Raw genomic sequence first — 18,644 nt, 5'->3', positions numbered from 1 at the left:
ACTCTTGGCATTGGTGATGTTGTCTGACTCTTTTATTCTACTTAATTTAATCCTATCTTTCCTTTTGTGGTTTTTAGCTGTCATTTTTTTCTTTCTTTTTCTTTTTCTTTTGTCTCTCTACCTCCTTTGACTCTTCCTCCTCTTTTGTGGAAGAAATGGAGATGTCCTTATATAGAGAGTGGTGATGGTGGTGAATGTATAAATATGTGATTATACAGGGAACCATTGATTGTTTACTAAGGACAGAATATATGGTGGGTGAATAAAACCATCTTAAAAAAACAAAAGACAAAACACAGGATAATGAAGAAACCTTGAGGGCACTATACTGAGTGAAATAAATCAGAAACAAAAGGACAAATATTTTATGGATTCACTGATATGGGCTAATTATAATATGTAAACTCACAGACATGAAATATAAGTTACCAGGATATAGAATGAGGCTAAAGAATGAGGAGCAGTTGCATATTATGAACAGAGTGTTTAACTAGGTTGAACTTAAGTGTTTGCAAATGGACAGTAGCATGTTATTGTGAGAATAACTAACAGTGCTGAATGTAAGTGATTGTGGTGGAAAGGGGAAGCTTAGTGTCATGTATGTCACCAGAAGAAAAATTGGAGGTTAAAATATCAGAATATATAAAACAGTGAATCTTATGGTGGACAATGTCCATAATTAACTACAAATATTATAAATCTCTTTCATGAACTAAAACAAATGTATGGCACTATAACCAGAAGTTAATAATAGAGGGGCACATAGGGAAAATATATGCCTATTGCAAACTATGTACTACAGTTAGTAGTATTTTAATATTCTTTTGTCAACAGTAACAAATTTACTATACCAATACCATGAGTCAATAATAGAGGGGGTGTTAAGGGTATGGAAGGATTTGAGTTTTCTTTTTTGTTTTTATTTTTTTTTCTAGAATAATGGATGCACAGCTGTATGATAGTACCATGGGCAATTGAGTGTGCAACAATCTCTATGAAATTGAATTAAAAAAAAAACCCTTTAGAGTATATTAGTATCAGAATCATGAATAAAATGGGAGGATTTTACAAATGCACTAATTGATAACCTCTCTCTGTACTTTATCTCATTAGTTCTTGAATTTTCTGTAAATCCAGCTAATTGACTTGTAGAGTTTGGGGCATCCTTTTACTAAAGAGTTTTTTAAAATTCAGTTGTAGATTCTATTTGGTAAGGGAATTTTGCAAAAGTAATGCTAAAATGCTAATTACATTAGGAAGACAGATCCACTAACACAGCTTGTGGTTTTAGATTAGGGCCACTTTTAATCATGGAATAATAATCTTATGTTTGTATTGGTGCAAGTAAAATTCAATAAATGACTTTAGCTGTATGAATATATAATAGTCACACTGCAAACATTTTGCATCCGTTTTGTGACCTAATTTACAAATGTTTGAAAATTGTGTTGTGATTCTGTTTTGCTGTTAATAAAAAGCTGCTTCAGAAATAAATAAATACATATATAATTAACATTGTGGTAAGTAACTATGCCCCCTTCTTTTTTTACATTTGCTTCAAGAGACAACAGAGATATTTTAACTCTTCTATAATTTCATTTATCAAAAATACTTCATTCTCTCTTTTGTTTTCCTCTTAATTTCTTATCACTAAGGTATACACAATGCTCTTTAATTTACTATATTTCTATGAGAATTAATTAGATTACCTGTATAAAGTGTTTGCTATCATTCATATATACGAAAAATATGTTAGAAAGGTCTACTTCTTTTCCAAATCTTGGAAAACATACTCCATTTCCTTTTTTATATATGTTTTTTAGAGTGAAATGAAACATGCACACAAAACTGAAAAATTTATCAGTAAGCATAATAAAGTGTCATAAAACAAATAGCCATGTAACAGTTACCCAAGTGAAGGACAAGAACACTAGTGATCCCTTTTCTTATTTCAACTTCCTTTCTCATCCCTAGAGATAACCAGTATCCTGGCTGTGATAGTCATTTCTTCTCTTTTTAAAGTTCTTATGCTAATTATATATGAATCCCTAAAAATATAGTTTTGGTTGCCCATTTTGAACTTTGTTAATATGGAATCAAATTTATATATTTTGGGCTTTCTCTTTAGCAATTATTTTTGCATTTAACCATATGTAGAAGGTAGAAGTGGTCATTCATTTTCATTGCTATGTACTACTGTTAATATATAACTTGGTGGTTTACCATTTTGAGGCATAACATGTATGTATGTCTCCTATATTTTTGTTTCAAAGCTCAAATAAAATGGAGATTTAAAATATGATTTAAAATATCAATGATATAAAAATTTCTTCTGCTTTATTTTCTCTTATATGCCCATCTGTAAAGGATTGATAATAATCACTGATTCACTTGATTTCTATGAGGATTAAATGAGACAACATATAATTGTGTTCTCTCATCTTGTTCCTTTTTCTAATTCACATAGGATATCTTTCCAATTTTATCATTACATATGATGCTTGTTTTAGGTGTTTTATATTTTTTTTTCTGTTTTTTGTTTGTTTTTTACAAACCTGTTAATAGATTAAGTGATTTTTATATATATATATATAAAATTGAGATTGTTCACATACCATACAACTATCCAAACATCCAGAGTGTACACTCAATTGCCCATGGTACCATCATACAGCTGTGCATCCATCAACACAATTAATTTTTTTCAATTTTTAGAACATTTTCATTACTCCAGAAAAGAAATAAAGACAAAAGAAGAAAACGCAAATCTTCCCATACCCCTAACCAAGCTCCCCTCCATTATTGAATCATAGTTTTGGTATAGTACATGTGTTATTCTTGATGAAAGAATGTTAAAATGTTACCACCTGTAGTATATAGTTTGCAATAGGTATATATTTTTTCCTATTTGTCTCTCTATTATTAACTTCTAGTTATAGTATCATACATTTGTTCTAATTTGTGAGAGACATTTCTATTATTTGTGTAGTTAATCATGGACTTTGTTCACCACAAGATTAACTGTTTTATACATTCCCATCTTTTAATCTCCACCTTTCCTTTTGATGACATATGTGACTCTGAGCTTTCCCTTTCTACCACCTTCACACACCTTTCAGCACTGTTAGTTATTCTCACAACATGCTACCATCACCCATGTCCATTTCCAAACATTTAAGTTCACCCTAGTTGAACATTCTGCTCATAATAAGCAACCGCTCCCCATTCTTTAGCCTCAGTCTATATCCTGGTAACTTATATTTCATGTCTATGAGTTTACATATTATAATTAGTTCATATCAGTGAGACCCTGCAATATTTGCTTTATGTGTCTGTCTTATTTCACTCAATATAGTTCCCTCAAGATTTCTTCATCAACCCATTTCTTTTAAGATGGCTTTGTTCACATATCATACATTCCATCCTAAGTAAACAATCATTGGTTCTCTGTGTAGTCACATATTTATGTATTCAGCACCATCGTCACTATTTATATAAGGACATCTCCATTTCTTCCACAAAGACAGAGGAAGAGTCAAAGAAGGCAGGGAGACAAAAGAAAAAGGAAAGAGAGAGAGAGAAGGAATAAAAAAACAAAAAAACAAAAAAACAAAACAAAACTTGACAGCTAGAAAGTAACAAAGGAAAGAAAGCATTAACCTAAAGTAGAGTAAAAAGAACATCTTCAGTGCCAGGAGTCCCATACCCTTCCCCTATTCCCTCCCCCCTCCATATGCATTTAGCTTTGGTATATTGCCTTTGTTATATTAAAAGAAGCATAATACAATGTTTCCATAAATTATAGTCTCTAGTTTGCATTGATTGTATTTTCCCCCCAATCCCACCCTATTTTTAACACTTTGCAATGTTGACATTCATTTGTTCTACATCATGTAAAAACATATTTGTACCTTTTATTACAATCATTGAGCACCCTAGGTTTCCCTGAGTTACACAGTCCCAGTGTTTACCCTTCATCTTTTGTTCTAGTGTCCTACATGGTCCCAACCTTCCTCTTTCAACCATACTCATAGTCATCTTTGTTCAGTGTACTTACATTGCTGTGCTACTATCTCCCAAAATTGTTTTCCAAACCTCTCACTCCTGACTTTTCCTTTCTGCCTGCAGTGCTTCCTTTAGAGTTTCCTGTAGAGCAGGTATTTTTTCACAAACTCTGTCATTGTCTGTTTGTCGGAGAATATTTTAAGCTCTCCCTCATATTTGAATGACAGTTTTGCCAGATATAGGATTCTTGGTTGGTGGTTTTTCTCTTTCAGTATCTTAAATATATCACCCCACTTCCTTCTTGCCTCCATGGTTTCTATTGAGAAATCTGCACATAGTCTTATCAAGCCTCCTTTGTGTGTGATGGATCACTTTTCTCTTGCTGCTTTCAGGATTTTCTCTTTATCTTTGATGTCTGATAATCTGATTATTAAGTGTCTTGGTGTAGGCCTATACAGATCTATTCTGTTTGGGGTACACTGTGCTTCTTGGATCCATAATTTTATGCCTTTCATAAGAGATGAGAAATTTTCATTGATTATTTCCTCTATTATTGCTTCTGCCCCTTTTCCCTTCTCCTCTCCTTCTGTGACATCAATGACATGTACATTCTTGCTTTTTGTTTTCTCCTTAAGTTCCCAGAGACATTGCTCATATTTTTCCATTCTTTATCTGTTCTTTGGCCTGTTGGCTTTCAGGTGCCTTGTTCTCCAGTTCCTGAGTGTTTCTTCTTCCTCTTGTGATCTGCTGTTGTATGTTTCCATTATGTCTTTATCTCTTGTGTTGTGCCTTTCATTTCCATAGATTCTGTCAGTTGGTTTTTTGAACTTTAAATTTCTACCTTATGTATGCCCAGTGTTTTCATTATGTGGTTTAACTCTTTGCCACATCCTCCCTAAACTTTTTGAATCGACTTATTATTAGTTGTTTCAACTCCTGTATCTCAGTTGAAGTGTAAGTTTGTTCCTTTGACTGGGCCATAACTTTGGTTTTCTTAGTGTAGGTTGTAGTTTTCTGTTGTCTAGGCATGTTTTCCTTGGTTACCCCAATCAGGTTTTCCCAGACCAGAATGGGCTCTGATCCCAGAAGGAAAAAATATTCAGTATCTGGTTTCCCTGAGGATGTGTCTTAGAAAATTGGTACACCTTGTGAAGCCTCAGGCCACTGTGCTTTTCTGCCCAGGAGGTGGTGCTTGTCAGCCTGTAACTCCAGACTGGTGTAAGGAGGTGTGGCCTGTGGCTGTTTTCCCCTGGGCTCTGGGGTCTTGTTCTGAATGGAAGGCAGGTAGTAGAGCTGGGCCCCATGCCTTTCCTCTTAGTGAAGATAACCCCCCTAGGAAGAGGTCATTACCATTTGAATAGACTCTGCCTGTGCTATCTCTACCCTGGTGTGGGTCAGAGCTCTGGGAACTGAAAATGACTGTGGCTTTCTCCACTGAGCCAAAACAGGGACAGAAAGCCCCCTTCAGGGCCAGGCTATGGCTACCCTCCAGCTCTCCAAGATCAGTCATCAGCCAAAGCCTCTCTCTGCTTGTTGGGGCCAAAACAGGGACAGAAAGCCCCCTTCAGGGCCAGGCTGTGGCTACCCTCCAGCTCTCCAAGATCAGTCATCAGCCAAAGCCTCTCTCTGCTTGTTGGGGATTCATAGCTTGTAGTAAGCAGTCCATGCTTGTTAATTAAAACCCAAGTTGGAGCTCAGCTGAGCTATATTTGTTTGTTGGGAGAGAGCTTCTCTCTAGCACCATGAGGCTTTGCAGCTCAGGCTGTGGGGGGAGGAGACTCCTGGCTTGGATCTGCAGTTTTTACTTACAAAATTTATGCTGCAATCTTGGGCATTCCTGTCAATTCAGATTGGTGTATGATGAGTGGACAGTCATATTTGTCCCCCCGCAGTTATTCTGGATTATTTATTAGTTGTTCCTGGTTGTTTATTAGTTGTTCCAGGGGGACTAACTAGCTTCCACTCCCCTCTATGCCACCATCTTAGACCTTCTCTAGGTGATGTTTTGATATCTAGTTTAAGGGGAGTTTAAATTTTTTTTGGACAGATATTGAAGTTTAGTCATTTAAATGAACAAATTATTTTTTCCTTATTTAGTTGATGTAGAAAATTACATTGATTGATTGTTAAATGTTAAACCAACCTTACATTTCTAAAGTAAATCAATCTTGATTACAAATAATTACTTTTTTTTATATTTTTGGAATATGTTTACTAGTATTATTTTAGGATTTCTACATCTCTGTCTATTCACGGGACTGGCCTGGGTCTGATATCAAAGTGACTGTGGCTTTATAAAATGATCTAGGGAGTGTTCCCTCTATGTAAGAATTTGAGTAAGATTAAACCATTTGTTCCTTGAATGTTTGACAGAACATACCAATGAAATGATCTGAGCCTGGAATTTTCTCTTGTGCCATATTTTTAACTGCTGGTTTAATTTTTGATGGTTTTAGGTTGATTCAAATTATCTGTATTTTCTTGTGTCATTTATGTAAGGATATATGTCTAGAAATATTTCTATTTTTTCTAAAATTTCAATTTTATTGATTGAAGTTGTTTACAATATCCTTTTATTATCTACATAGTGACTGCAGGATCTATGGTGATTTTTTTTCTCATTCTTAATATTGGTTAGTGTGACCTACTTTTTTTTCTTGATAAATCTTTCTGAAGTTTTCTCAATTTTAATTGTTCTTTAAAAAGAACCAGCTTCTGTCTTTGGTGATCCTGTCTACTATGTATTTGTTCTCTGATTAATTAATTTCTATTCTTAGCTTCATGATTTAAATTCCTTCTACTTTATTTGGATTTATTTTGCCATTGGTTTTATAACCGCTTAAGACAGATGTTTGGTTCAATAATTTTTAGCCTTTCTTTTCTAAATATATACAATTTAGGCTATACACTTATTTCCAGGTATTTAAAAATTAAATCCCAAGTATCTTGATATAAATTATTTTCATTACCTTTCAATTCAAAATATATTCCAATATGTCTTGTGAGTTCTCCCTTAAAATAGCTTATTTTTAAAGATTGTTCATTAATTTCAAATAGTTTGGGTCTTTTCTAGCTATAATTTTACTATTTATTTTAAGTACAATTGCATTGGGTTCAGAGAACAGATGCTATATAATTTCAACCCCCCAAATTTTTTTATTTGTACTTTGGGTGCAGCATATGGACAATTTTTTAAAATGTTTCACATGAGTTTAGGAAAAATATGGATGCTGCAGATGTTGATTTTAGTGTTCCTTTTGACTCCATAAGGTCAACTCATCTTCATTCTTATTGTTTTCTTGTGAGCTTGTATTATCATTTACTAGGATAAGTTTAGTAAAAGTGTACCACTTTGTGAATTTCCTATCTTAATTTTACTTCTGTCAATATTTCCTTTATATTTTTGATATCATATTATTGACTGCATACAAATTTAGAACAAGGTTAACATTCTTGGAAGTTTTATCATTGTGAAGGGGCTTTTAGTCTTAAATATTTTTTTTTCTGATATTAATATAGCTATACTAGTTGCATTTAGGTTATTATTTTTATGGTTTATCTTTTTTCATCCTATGCATTCACCTGTTTTTTATTATTATATGTTTAATATAGTTTGTTCCCAGCACATATGCTTACTTAATTTTTTTGAAGTTCAGTCTGTCAATCTTTGTTATTAAATCAAATGTAAAATATTTTTACATTCCACATCTTTCCTATGATAGTTTGGAAGTTATATATTCTATTCTTGTTTTTTTTGTTTGTTTGTTTTTTAATGGATGCTCTATCTAGTGTAACATTTAAAATTAACTTGTGAAAATCAAACCCTGTCTATATCCTAGCCTTATGTCAAAAGCTTGTGATGTGTTATGATAGCTGTGCTTCAGAAGTACGATATTAAAACAAAATTTTAAATCTTTTAAGCCCAGTGTAAAAAGATATACTCTGAGTTATAACTCAAAGGAACACCTGTATTGCTAACATGACCACAGACATAGGGGACTGGTGGTTTGATGGGTTGAGCCCTCTACCACAGGTTTTACCCTTGGGAGGATGGTTGCTGCAAAGGAGAGGCTAGGCCTCCCTATGGTTGTGCCTAAGAGCCTCCTCCCGAATGCCTCTTTGTTGCTCAGATGTGGCCCTGTCTCTAGCTAAGCCAACTTGAAAGGTGAAATCACTGCCCTCCCCCCTACGTGGGATCAGACACCCAGGGGAGTGAATCTCCCTGGCAACGTGGAATATGACTCCCGGGGAGGAATGTAGACCCGGCATCGTGGGACGGAGAACATCTTCTTGACCGAAAGGGGGATGTGAAAGGAAATGAAATAAGCTTCAGTGGCAGAGAGATTCCAAAAGGAGCCGAGAGGTCACTCTGGTGGGCACTCTTACGCACACTTTAGACAACCCTTTATAGGTTCTAAAGAATTGGGGTAGCTGGTGGTGGATACCTGAAACTATCAAACTACAACCCAGAACCCATGAATCTCGAAGACAGTTGTATAAAAATGTAGCTTATGAGGGGTGACAATGGGATTGGGAAAGCCATAAGGACCACACTCCACTTTGTCTAGTTTATGGATGGATGAGTAGAAAAATAGGGGAAGGAAACAAACAGACAAAGGTACCCAGTGTTCTTTTTTACTTCAATTGCTCTTTTTCACTCTAATTATTATTCTTGTTATTTTTGTGTGTGTGCTAATGAAGGTGCCAGGGATTGATTTGGGTGATGAATGTACCACTATGTAATGGTACTGTAAACAATCGAAAGTACGATTTGTTTTGTATGACTGCATGGTATGTGAATATATCTCAATAAAATGAAGATTAAAAAAAAGGAACACCTGTAAAAAAAAATACCAAGCCCTTACTATCACCACAGAAAATATGTGTATAGCTCACCCTCATTCCTAAAACATACTTTCCTTGGAGAGTATCTTCTAGGTTATTTTCTTCCAAGACATTGAAGATATAGTTCTGGCTTCTATTGTTTCTTTTGAGATGTCAGTTATCTCTCAGTCTAACTTTTGTTCATTTGAAAATAATCTATACTATTTCCCTAGCTGTATTTAAGAATATTTCTTTTTCTTTTTTTTTTTTTTTTGAAAGTTTTACTGTATTATTTCTAATCATGGATTGTGTTTTATTTATCCAGACTGGAATGTGTTGGGTTAATTGAATCTGTGTATTCACATTAGTTCTAGAAAATTCTTAGCCATTGTCTCTTCAAATATTCCTCTGCTCTGTTATCTGTCTTTCCTCTCTTTCTAAGACTGGTCAAACCTATATTAGAACTTCACACTGTATTGACCAAAACTCTTCACCCCTATTTTCCATTTTTTGCTTTCTCTGTGATACATTCAGCATAATTTCTTCTAATTCAATTCATTAATTTCACCTTTTCTATGTACAGAATCCAAACACATCATATTTTAATTTCTTTTATTGTATTTTTATATTTGGTTATTTTCCAAGTATGCTATGATATATTTTATGTTTTTCTCTTCACTAAAACAGTTTCGAGCTTATCACTCTTTAAACAGGGTAAATATAATTTTAAAATGTGTTTGATAATGCAACATCTGAAGTGTGTATGGATTTCTTTCTACTCTGTTGTGTCTGGGATTCTTGATACTATTCACTGTTTTTCTTTGAATACTTGATGTTTATTTCCCCAAAAAAGTTATTTTTGGGGGTTCTTGAGGCCTTGGATGAAAGCATCTTATAAAGATGATACTGTAGATACAGCTAATTGGGAATTTTTCTTTTTCTTCCTCCCATTCTGCTCAGCTCCAAGGAATCATCTCTTCATTCCTCCGGGGTTCAGGAGAAAAGGACCATTTAGTCCTTTCCCTGAGCATCTAATTCTTTGTAGATAGCCCATAGTGGGGGGATCTGGGCCTGGACATCATTTTATTCCACCCATCAACAGGTCATTAAACTAAACCCAGGTACCTGTATTAGCAAGTGCTTTTAACGTATAAGCTGTTTTAGTTTTCAAATATTTTCTTAACTTTCTGTTTTTCAGGCAAAAAATTCAACTCTACATTGCTTATCTATTTTTAGCTCTTTGGTGCTTTAAGGTGATTTAAATATATATATACATTCAAATAAATATATAATTATATGTGTATAATATGTATTAAATATATTCACACAGATTTAGCCATGCTTTTTTGTTTTCATTTTCAGACAGAAGATTCACCCAAATAACTCTTACCAGAAATAGGAAGCCCCTCTCCCCTTAAGTGACATGTTGAATTAGGAGCTGATATTGGGCCCCTAGACTCTGTGGGTAGCAGTTCACCCTGAGGATGAAATTGTGGAGGTGGTGAATCTTATCTCCGATTTGAATCTTATCTTCCTAATTCTACCCTTCCCCTTTGAAGCACTTATCTAAAATGATAAAACAATGATAAGCTGAAATTCCCAGGTAAATTCCCATTAGCCTAAACACCCAAGGCATTACACATATGTTTAAAATTTGTAAGATGTTTTTGGCCACGGACATTTGTTAAAGTTCCTCTTAAAAGATTACCTAATACTCTCCATTACATCTACTTAAGGGCTGATCCTGTAGCTGGCCTTAAGTATTTGTCCGCTAAGTGGAATGGTCTGACTTTGCAGAAGCATTGAAATAGAGTAGTGATAAAAGCATGCTGATGATTTCGTGCATTTAAATGATTTATGCCCCTGGATTCTGGCAGATGAAACAATTCTCTCTACAGATGTAGCTGTCCACAGAGAAATTATTCCCCTTAGAATGTGTAACCCAATTCATTGAGATAAATCTATCTATCCATAGGCATTTGCTGAGGATTTATTATGTCCCCAGTATTGTATCATCTGTGGAAAGACTAGAAGTATAAGAAAGTGAATTTCAACTCTTCAGAGTAAAAAAAAAAGTTTTTTTTTTAAATCCATTCTGTTTCAACATACATTTCTGAAAAAGTCAATAAAGTGATTTACCAGGAAAATAAAATTAAAAAAAATACTGATTCTAGAACTAAGTGATTATATCAAGGTTGTAGAATATAAGATTAATATACAAAAGTCAAGTGCTTTCCTATATATCATCAATGACCAATTAGAACTTGAAATTTAAAACACAACACCATATACATTAGCACCACAAAATGAAATACTTAGGTATGAATCTAACAAAATATGTAAAAGATCCATAGCAGGAAACTACAAAACTTTGATGAAAGAACTGAAAGTTAATTAAAATAAATGGGGAGATATTCCATGTTCATGGGTAGAAAACTTAATATTACTAAAATGCTGATTATTTCCCACTTGATCTATATATTCAATGCCATCCTAATCAAAATCCCAGGAAGTTAATTTGTGGTTATCACAATCTGATTTTAACATTTTTATGGAAAGGCTGAAATCCCTTTTTTCCTATCAGCAACTGAAAAATATGTTTCATTCATTTTTTGCATGGAAGTATTAAGATCACTGAAAGTACCAAAGATAACAGGCAAATAAGCAAGTCTGGCTGCTCAATTCACAACTTAAAAGATTGAGACCAAAGTGTTTTCTTGTATTGCACAAATACTGAGAGCTTCTCTGCAGTCCATATATTTTCATACTTTTTTCCTCTTGAAAGCCATTGTACTTCAGCATACAACAGTTTACGATTAACTTTCATACTATTTCATATAAAGAGAATAATCTCAAACTTAACACTTGAGCTCTGAGTAAAAAATTTTACTACATTACTAAACACATTATTTAGTTCACCTAACATTTTTAATATTAAAACATCCCAGTGAATTAAAGAAGGTAGGGATTAATATCCTGCTGCAAATTCTTTTATCTGGGTAATTAGTTCAGAATATTTTCTTGTCATTACATCTGTACCATCTGAGCCTACTCCTACTGAGAGCTTGGACTCCAAAATGAATAGTTTTATATACTTCTCAGATTTCATTTATTTTTCATCAATGAAGCTAAAAATACTCATGCTCAAATTGCACATACACTAAAAGTATTCCCATGTTATATCCCTGCATTTGTTACATTGAAAAAGTACATGTTAACTTTATGTATTCTATGAAATGTCCTTCTATATCATTAGCTTGTTTCTGAATATATTGATACATGGTATCATTGAGAAATGGTATTTAAACAGTGTTCTCTGCTGCAGTCATCCAACATTTTGAGCTAATGCTTTTGAAGTGATCTTTTACTAATAATTCAGCAATCATATTTACATATATTTTCAGTCTTAGCCACCCACAGTTCTTCTTACAATAACTTCACAAAACATTGGTGCATATATGTGAAATATTAAACAATTTGCTTCTCTCAGCTTTTTAATCAACATCCTTTATTTTATGGAACCCTTTTGGTTTTGAACATTCTTTCAAGTTTTAAATTTAAATGCTGTTTAAATTTTCTTAGTTTTATTACCCCATTAGCCAATATATTAACTAGTACACATTGTAGTTTTAGCACATCCCTGTCAATTATGGCTACTAAATAAAACTTAATATAAGGAGGATATACTTTTGAGTAAAACTAATATGAACTTTTTTGGTCTTCATTTCTTTGGAATCATTTTCTTAACCACAATACAGTTTATGAGCATAGCTGCATTCAAAAAACATGAATATTTTCTTGACCAGAAAAGTCCAGTAAAGCTTGCTTCACCTAGGTAAGTTAGGCTTAAAAATAAAGAACGCAAATATTACTTCTCTAATTTAGCTAATAATGTTAACCTACAAATTAAGATACAGGATTGATTAAAAATGAAAATGACTCTAAAAATAAGTTATGGATCTCAATAAATGCTTAGATAGTCTCAAATTTTTGTACACTTTTAGTTTATAGTTGAAAAACTAATCTTAATATACACATTGTAATGTGGTCTTGCTGAGCATGATTAGTTTGCAGCTCCTGCTATATGTCACTCAATGTGTCAGTTTCGAAATACTAAAACTGTTCAAAAAGACAAGTCCACTGGTCATGTAATTGGGTATCATGACAATGTTGAATTAGTATACAAGTTTCTAAATACTTACTCTTCTGTTTCTGTACTTACATTATATCAGCCTGGTAAGAAATAGTTCATGGATCATCACCAATGCATGGACCATATTTCAAGTTGCACAGTTATGGTCTCCTAAGAGAAAAAATCAAATCCTGGAATACCTTTCTCAAGTGGAATGTGGGCATGTAGCAGAGGAGTAGGTCAACATGAGAGCAAGCAGCTCTATGTGTTGGAGAGTCTTGAAGTGAAAATAGAGGAATTTGATCTTGTAGCAACAGGAACCTGGGAGCCAGTGCAGATTCTGGAGTAGAGGAAAAATGTTTCAGTCACCAGTCATGTTTCAGCAACCAGTACTCTGGAAGAATTTCCCAAAGACTGGGAAGATCATTTCATAAATGATCATCTAGTGCAATCTACTCACTTTACAGATAAGAAAAACATCACGTAAATAATTACCAACAGAACCAAGGCTAGCATCCCAAAATCGAGCCTATTATATTTGTAAAGAAGGTTTTGAAAAAAAATTCAAAATGCATATAAGGAGTATTTACACTTAGACACAAATAATAGTCAGTGACTTTGGGATGCTAATAGCAGCTAAAGGACACTGTGGGAGACATTTTTGTGACCCTCTTTGAGAAAATCTCTGATATTTAATTGTCTTTTCAGAGCTGCTTTTCTTTCATGACTTGGGCAGTTTTCAGGTCATTCCATTCCCAACAGCTATGTGACATGCATTAACCACGACCACTCAAGTGTGAAGAAATTAAATAACTACATAAGACATTAGGGAACTATAACAATTCAACGATTGAAAGCGGCAATATAAAGTTGCAATTAAGCCTATTTTTACTCTTTTTGGAATGACATTTCACTAAATTACGTAAACTTGCAAATAGAACAGACTGTAAAGACTCATACCCTTATTATTATTTTTTTTTATTTTGTGAGCATATTATGGTAACAATAGCTTGAATGAATTTAAAAACCATTAATTCTTTCAGGGATATTAAACACCCATTCTGATTCAGTTGGGCCACACCTTTGCTGAAGTGACCTCATAAAAAGTTCCTATTTAGAATACATTCACACCCACAGGAAAAGGTTAAGAACATGTTTTTCTGAGGTGCATAGCTCGAAACTACATCCTCTTAAGCAATCTTCAACCAATAAAGAGGAAAGTCACATTCTTTGAGGGAATTGGTGAAGAGCCTTGTAAAATGGTAGAAAGAACCTCACAATGAGGGCTGGAGGGGACTAACTAAATATACACAACTATTTTTCGTTGTCGGGTCACTTATTGCAAGAGTGGTCATAAAATAAATACCTTGGACTCCGTCTGTGGAGCTGAATTCTTTTAAATAAATAGGATTCTGTAGTTTCACTTTTATTATGGCTTCTGCATGACACTGCCTCTAAAGATGACCTCTGTACTATCATGTATCCACAACAGTATACGCCCCCGATAGAAGTTAATGTCACAATGACAGGAACTATTATTTATTTATTTATTTACTCATTCATTCAAGGAATATTTATTGTTCACATTACTGGAAGTGCAGCAAAGTTTCTACTCTATGCAGCTTCCATTGTACTTGATCAGAAAAACAATAAACAAATATGTAAATAAAATAATTTTTAGAAGTGATTAAGCAAATTAAGCAAATCGGTTTTATGATAGAAAATGATGGTAGTGGGGTAGGGCATCATTCAGGAAAGGCTATGGACCTGATATTTTAACTGAGAACTGAATGATGAGGAGATGGACAAATGAAGACCCAGGGAATTGCCTTTCAGTGAGATGTGGACAATAAGTGAAACAGCTCTATAACAGGAAAGAGATTGGATTTGATTTGTCATATTCTCTTTTGAATCCCTAGTGCTTGGAAAATACTGAGCACATTTTAAGAACTCAGGAGAGGTGGGGATGCTGCTGCTCCACTGCCGGATGAGGCAGCTCTGGGCAGGACTCAGTACTTGCTCGCCGGCTCGGCTCCTTTTTTGGCACCCACACGCCTGAGAAAACTCGTGCGACGAACATGGGTAAAAGCCAGAGCAAGGAACTCGAGAGACCACTTCCTCCCTCTGGTCCTGTGGCAGCTGATCCTGAAGGTGATTTCACCATAGTGATCTATGCCAAACTTGCCTCCAAGCAAAAGGCTATAACGGATTTGACACCTGAAACCACAGATGTAGCTGTTGCAGCACCTCCATCAGGAGACTCTAATGCAGAGCTCTGTCGATACATTTCCAAAGTCTTAAAACTCAGGAAGAGTGATGTAGTTTTGGATAAGGGTGGTAAATCTTGTGAGAAAGTGGTGAAGATTTTGGCCTCCACAATTCCAGCAGAGATCTTGGAGAAATTGAAAAAGCAAGCTGAAGACAAATAGAAGCCAGAAATGAAAAATACATCCTTGAGAAACTTGTTTTACTGCTAACAATGAAGAGGCTGTTAAAAAGGAAAACATGTTTAAATACAGAGAAACATGGAAATATATTTTTTGATTAAGAACAAGACTAAAAAGGAAGTAGAAATTCAAAAAGACTATACATTGATATCAGGGTTTAAAATCCCTGACCTGAAATAGCTTGAAGCATGTGACTATGATTTCACAGCACTACAAAATAACAGAGCTTGAAAGGATATTCAAGATGACTTCACTTTGCCCCTTTCATTTTATGATGAAGCTTCTAGTATCCAGAAGTTGAGAGACTTAATCAAGATCACACTGTGCAAGACGGTGACTAGAACCCAGATCCCTTGATTCCTAGTTGAATGCAGTTTATCCTGATTGTAAATTAAAATGATATTTCCATTCATGCTTTAATTGTTTAGGACATTTCTGGAATTCTGGAGATTGCCTTCTAATCTAGTTAACAAGTGACAGAAGAATACCAGTCACTGCCTTGTCTTATCTTATATTTTCACATGCTTATCTGAATGCAAAAATGTTTTCTACATCTTTTTAAAACTATATTGAGCCTTTTATGAAAAAGTAACTAAGAATAATCTAGACTTGTAATTTATTGATGTTAATTATAATTTCAAGAAGTCGGTGAATGTTTTTCTCTTCAGGACGTTGGTGGTAACAGCACTCATCAAATCCTGTAGTTCATGTGAATCTCCAAAGATCCTTAAAAGAAGAAAGAAGATCTGGAAGCTATCTTCAGTATTTGTAAAAGCTTTTCAGAGATCGTGTCTATATTAAAGCTTCAAAAAATAATAATAAATATCTTCATTTTACATATTCAGTGCAAGTCATAGTAACTTAGTAAAGTAAGTAACTTGATTGCCTTCTGTTAATCCAAGGAGCTGATTTGTAGTTGTGTGCTTTGTCTAATAAGTATGAGAGAATGTATTGATAGATAAATCTTTAGAAACACAAAGTTCAGAAAAGGGGCCAATAATAAAAATTCTTGCTGGTAAGAGTTGGAAACCACTCATCTGAAACAACTCTCTTATTTTGTTACTATGGACTGAGGGCAAGAAAAGTTAGGTGGGTTATCTGTGCTCATAGTGCACATCTATGGCAGAGCCTGGGTTCAAGCTCAGCTACCTTGTCTTCTAAATCATTCTGCCTCCCAATAGGCTTCTGTTTTACGTGATCTTGGCTTAACAACTTTTCCCACTCTTTTTCAACACTGTTCCAGTATGTTCACTCTGAAAGCATTTACTTGTGTTTTTTTAATAACGTGGATCGCTAATTGGTAGTATACTTTCTTTGGCAAGAAACAGAAACTCAACTCCATGTGACAATAAAGGGATGCATATCTGGAAAAAAAAGAACTCAGGAAATAATATTTTAAAAGGTTAATAAATCATTGCTTTAATTTCCCAGCTACTAAAACAAATACTATACAATAGGTTGGCTTAAACAATGGAAATGTATTGGCTCATGGTTTTGAGGAGAAGAGAAATCCAAAATTGAGGTGTCAGCAAGGCAATGCTTTCTCACTTAAAATTGTGGCAATCTCAGGCTAGCTGCTGGTGGTCCTTAGTCCTTGGCTTTTCTGTCATATGGCAATGCACATGGTGACATCTTTCCCTTTCCCTTCTGGGTTCTGTTGACTTCCAGCTTCTGGCTGTTCCCTGTGGCTTCTTGTGTCCATGTCCAATTTCCCTTGCTTATAGAGATTTCAGCCATATCTGACCAAGGTCCACCACCATTCACTTTGGACACACCTTAACTGATAACATCATCAAAAAGCCTATACACAAATAGGTTCACAATGACAGGACCAGGTGTTGGGACCAGAAAATGCCTTTTGTGGGGGACATGATTCAATCCGCAGCAACCATTAAGTCTTTTCTACAGTTGTAAAGATTAAACAAGAAAGAGGTTTATTATTTGCATGGGGTCATAGACAAATTTGAGAAAACTGGAAGTCTTAGATGAAATAAGTGCTTGCTTATTTGAGTTTTTGCCATAGTTCTCATTCCATACTATACTGTTAATTAATTTTATTTACTGGCATGTTCACAAACTCACAAAATGGTTTTATTTCATTGATTTCTATTAAATGTGACAATTACAAATTCACAAAAAAACAATATGGGACTTTTACTCAAATTATAGTTGGATGCAAAAGTGCTGAATGCTTGATATGAGAGATAGGCGCATATAAAAATGAACATTAATTTAGGGGAAAAAACTGAATATTGGGAAAGATCTTTCACATAGTCTAAGAACAATATTTATTTAATGCACATGATGAATACCTTCACTGCATAGATTTTTGTTTAGGCAAATTTGCAGTATTTCTAGTGAGAGTGGAAGTTTTTTTAACTCAGAGAATAAGGAGAGAGGATGGTGAAAATTAATGATGAAAATATTGATGTACTAAAATATTTGAGCATGTTATAATTTCTGAAGAGGCTACAACTGCTTCCCCTGTTGCAAACTTCCTTTCTGGTTAGATAGAGTTATTTAAAGTATTTGGAATTCATCTATGTGCAGAGCAGTATTAATGAAGAACCTCTTGGCAAGCATAGGGAGTGTTTATTTTCATAGGATTGGGTCTGTCATCCTACTACTACTGTAATTTCATATCTGTTACCATAGCAAAACCTAAAATTACTTTTGCATTCTACCTACCTCTCAGAATATAAATAACAAGTAGACTGTTTTGTCTGAAATAAACATTTAACTTGAGCAGTGACTTTCTATTTAGAAGAAAATGTACTATAGTAGTACAGATACCTAGCTTTCTTAAATCATCTCTCCCTTGTGTATTATCCTCTTATTGCTCTTGTATTTTCCACTGTTGACAAACTTGTTTAAGTTCACTATTTAAATTACTGCAAAGGACTAAAACAGTTTTAGCCTGGTGTTTGCTTCATGTAGTTCCAAAAATAATTTTCAATGAAAACTGAAAATTTCTATCAAGCACCTCACAATTTTTACAGAGTCTTCCCCGTACACATTTATAAAGCCCTTCCAGCATTTTTGGTATTTGAAATATCAGCACCCCACTCTTCTGGTACCAAAATCTATTTTAGTCTTCTAAAGTTGCTGAGATGCAATATACCAGAAATGGGTTGGCTTTTACAAAGGGGTTTATTAGCTTACAAGTTTACAGTTCTGAGGCCATGAAAAATGTCCAGCTGAAGGCATCAACAAGATGATACCTGGGCTCTGAAGGC

General features: G+C 34.3%; 1 protein-coding gene and 1 non-coding gene across 2 annotated transcripts; both read left to right on the top strand.

Moving 5' to 3' along the window:
• Window positions 1-7,807: 7,807 nt before the first annotated feature.
• LOC119530713 lies at window positions 7,808-7,973 on the top strand. The gene has a single exon (XR_005216102.1).
• A 5,202-nt stretch (window positions 7,974-13,175) lies between these two features.
• LOC119530254 (UPF0235 protein C15orf40 homolog) lies at window positions 13,176-15,390 on the top strand. The gene is made up of 2 exons (XM_037831423.1): window positions 13,176-13,306; window positions 14,958-15,390. Exons 1-2 carry the CDS (start codon window positions 13,176-13,178, stop codon window positions 15,388-15,390), a joined length of 564 nt encoding a protein of 187 aa, XP_037687351.1.
• The last annotated feature ends 3,254 nt before the right edge of the window (window positions 15,391-18,644 follow it).

Source organism: Choloepus didactylus, chromosome 3 (genome assembly GCF_015220235.1).
Source record: "Choloepus didactylus isolate mChoDid1 chromosome 3, mChoDid1.pri, whole genome shotgun sequence".
Taxonomy (NCBI): Eukaryota; Metazoa; Chordata; class Mammalia; order Pilosa; family Megalonychidae; genus Choloepus; species Choloepus didactylus.
This window is presented reverse-complemented; position numbering and strand designations above follow the sequence as displayed.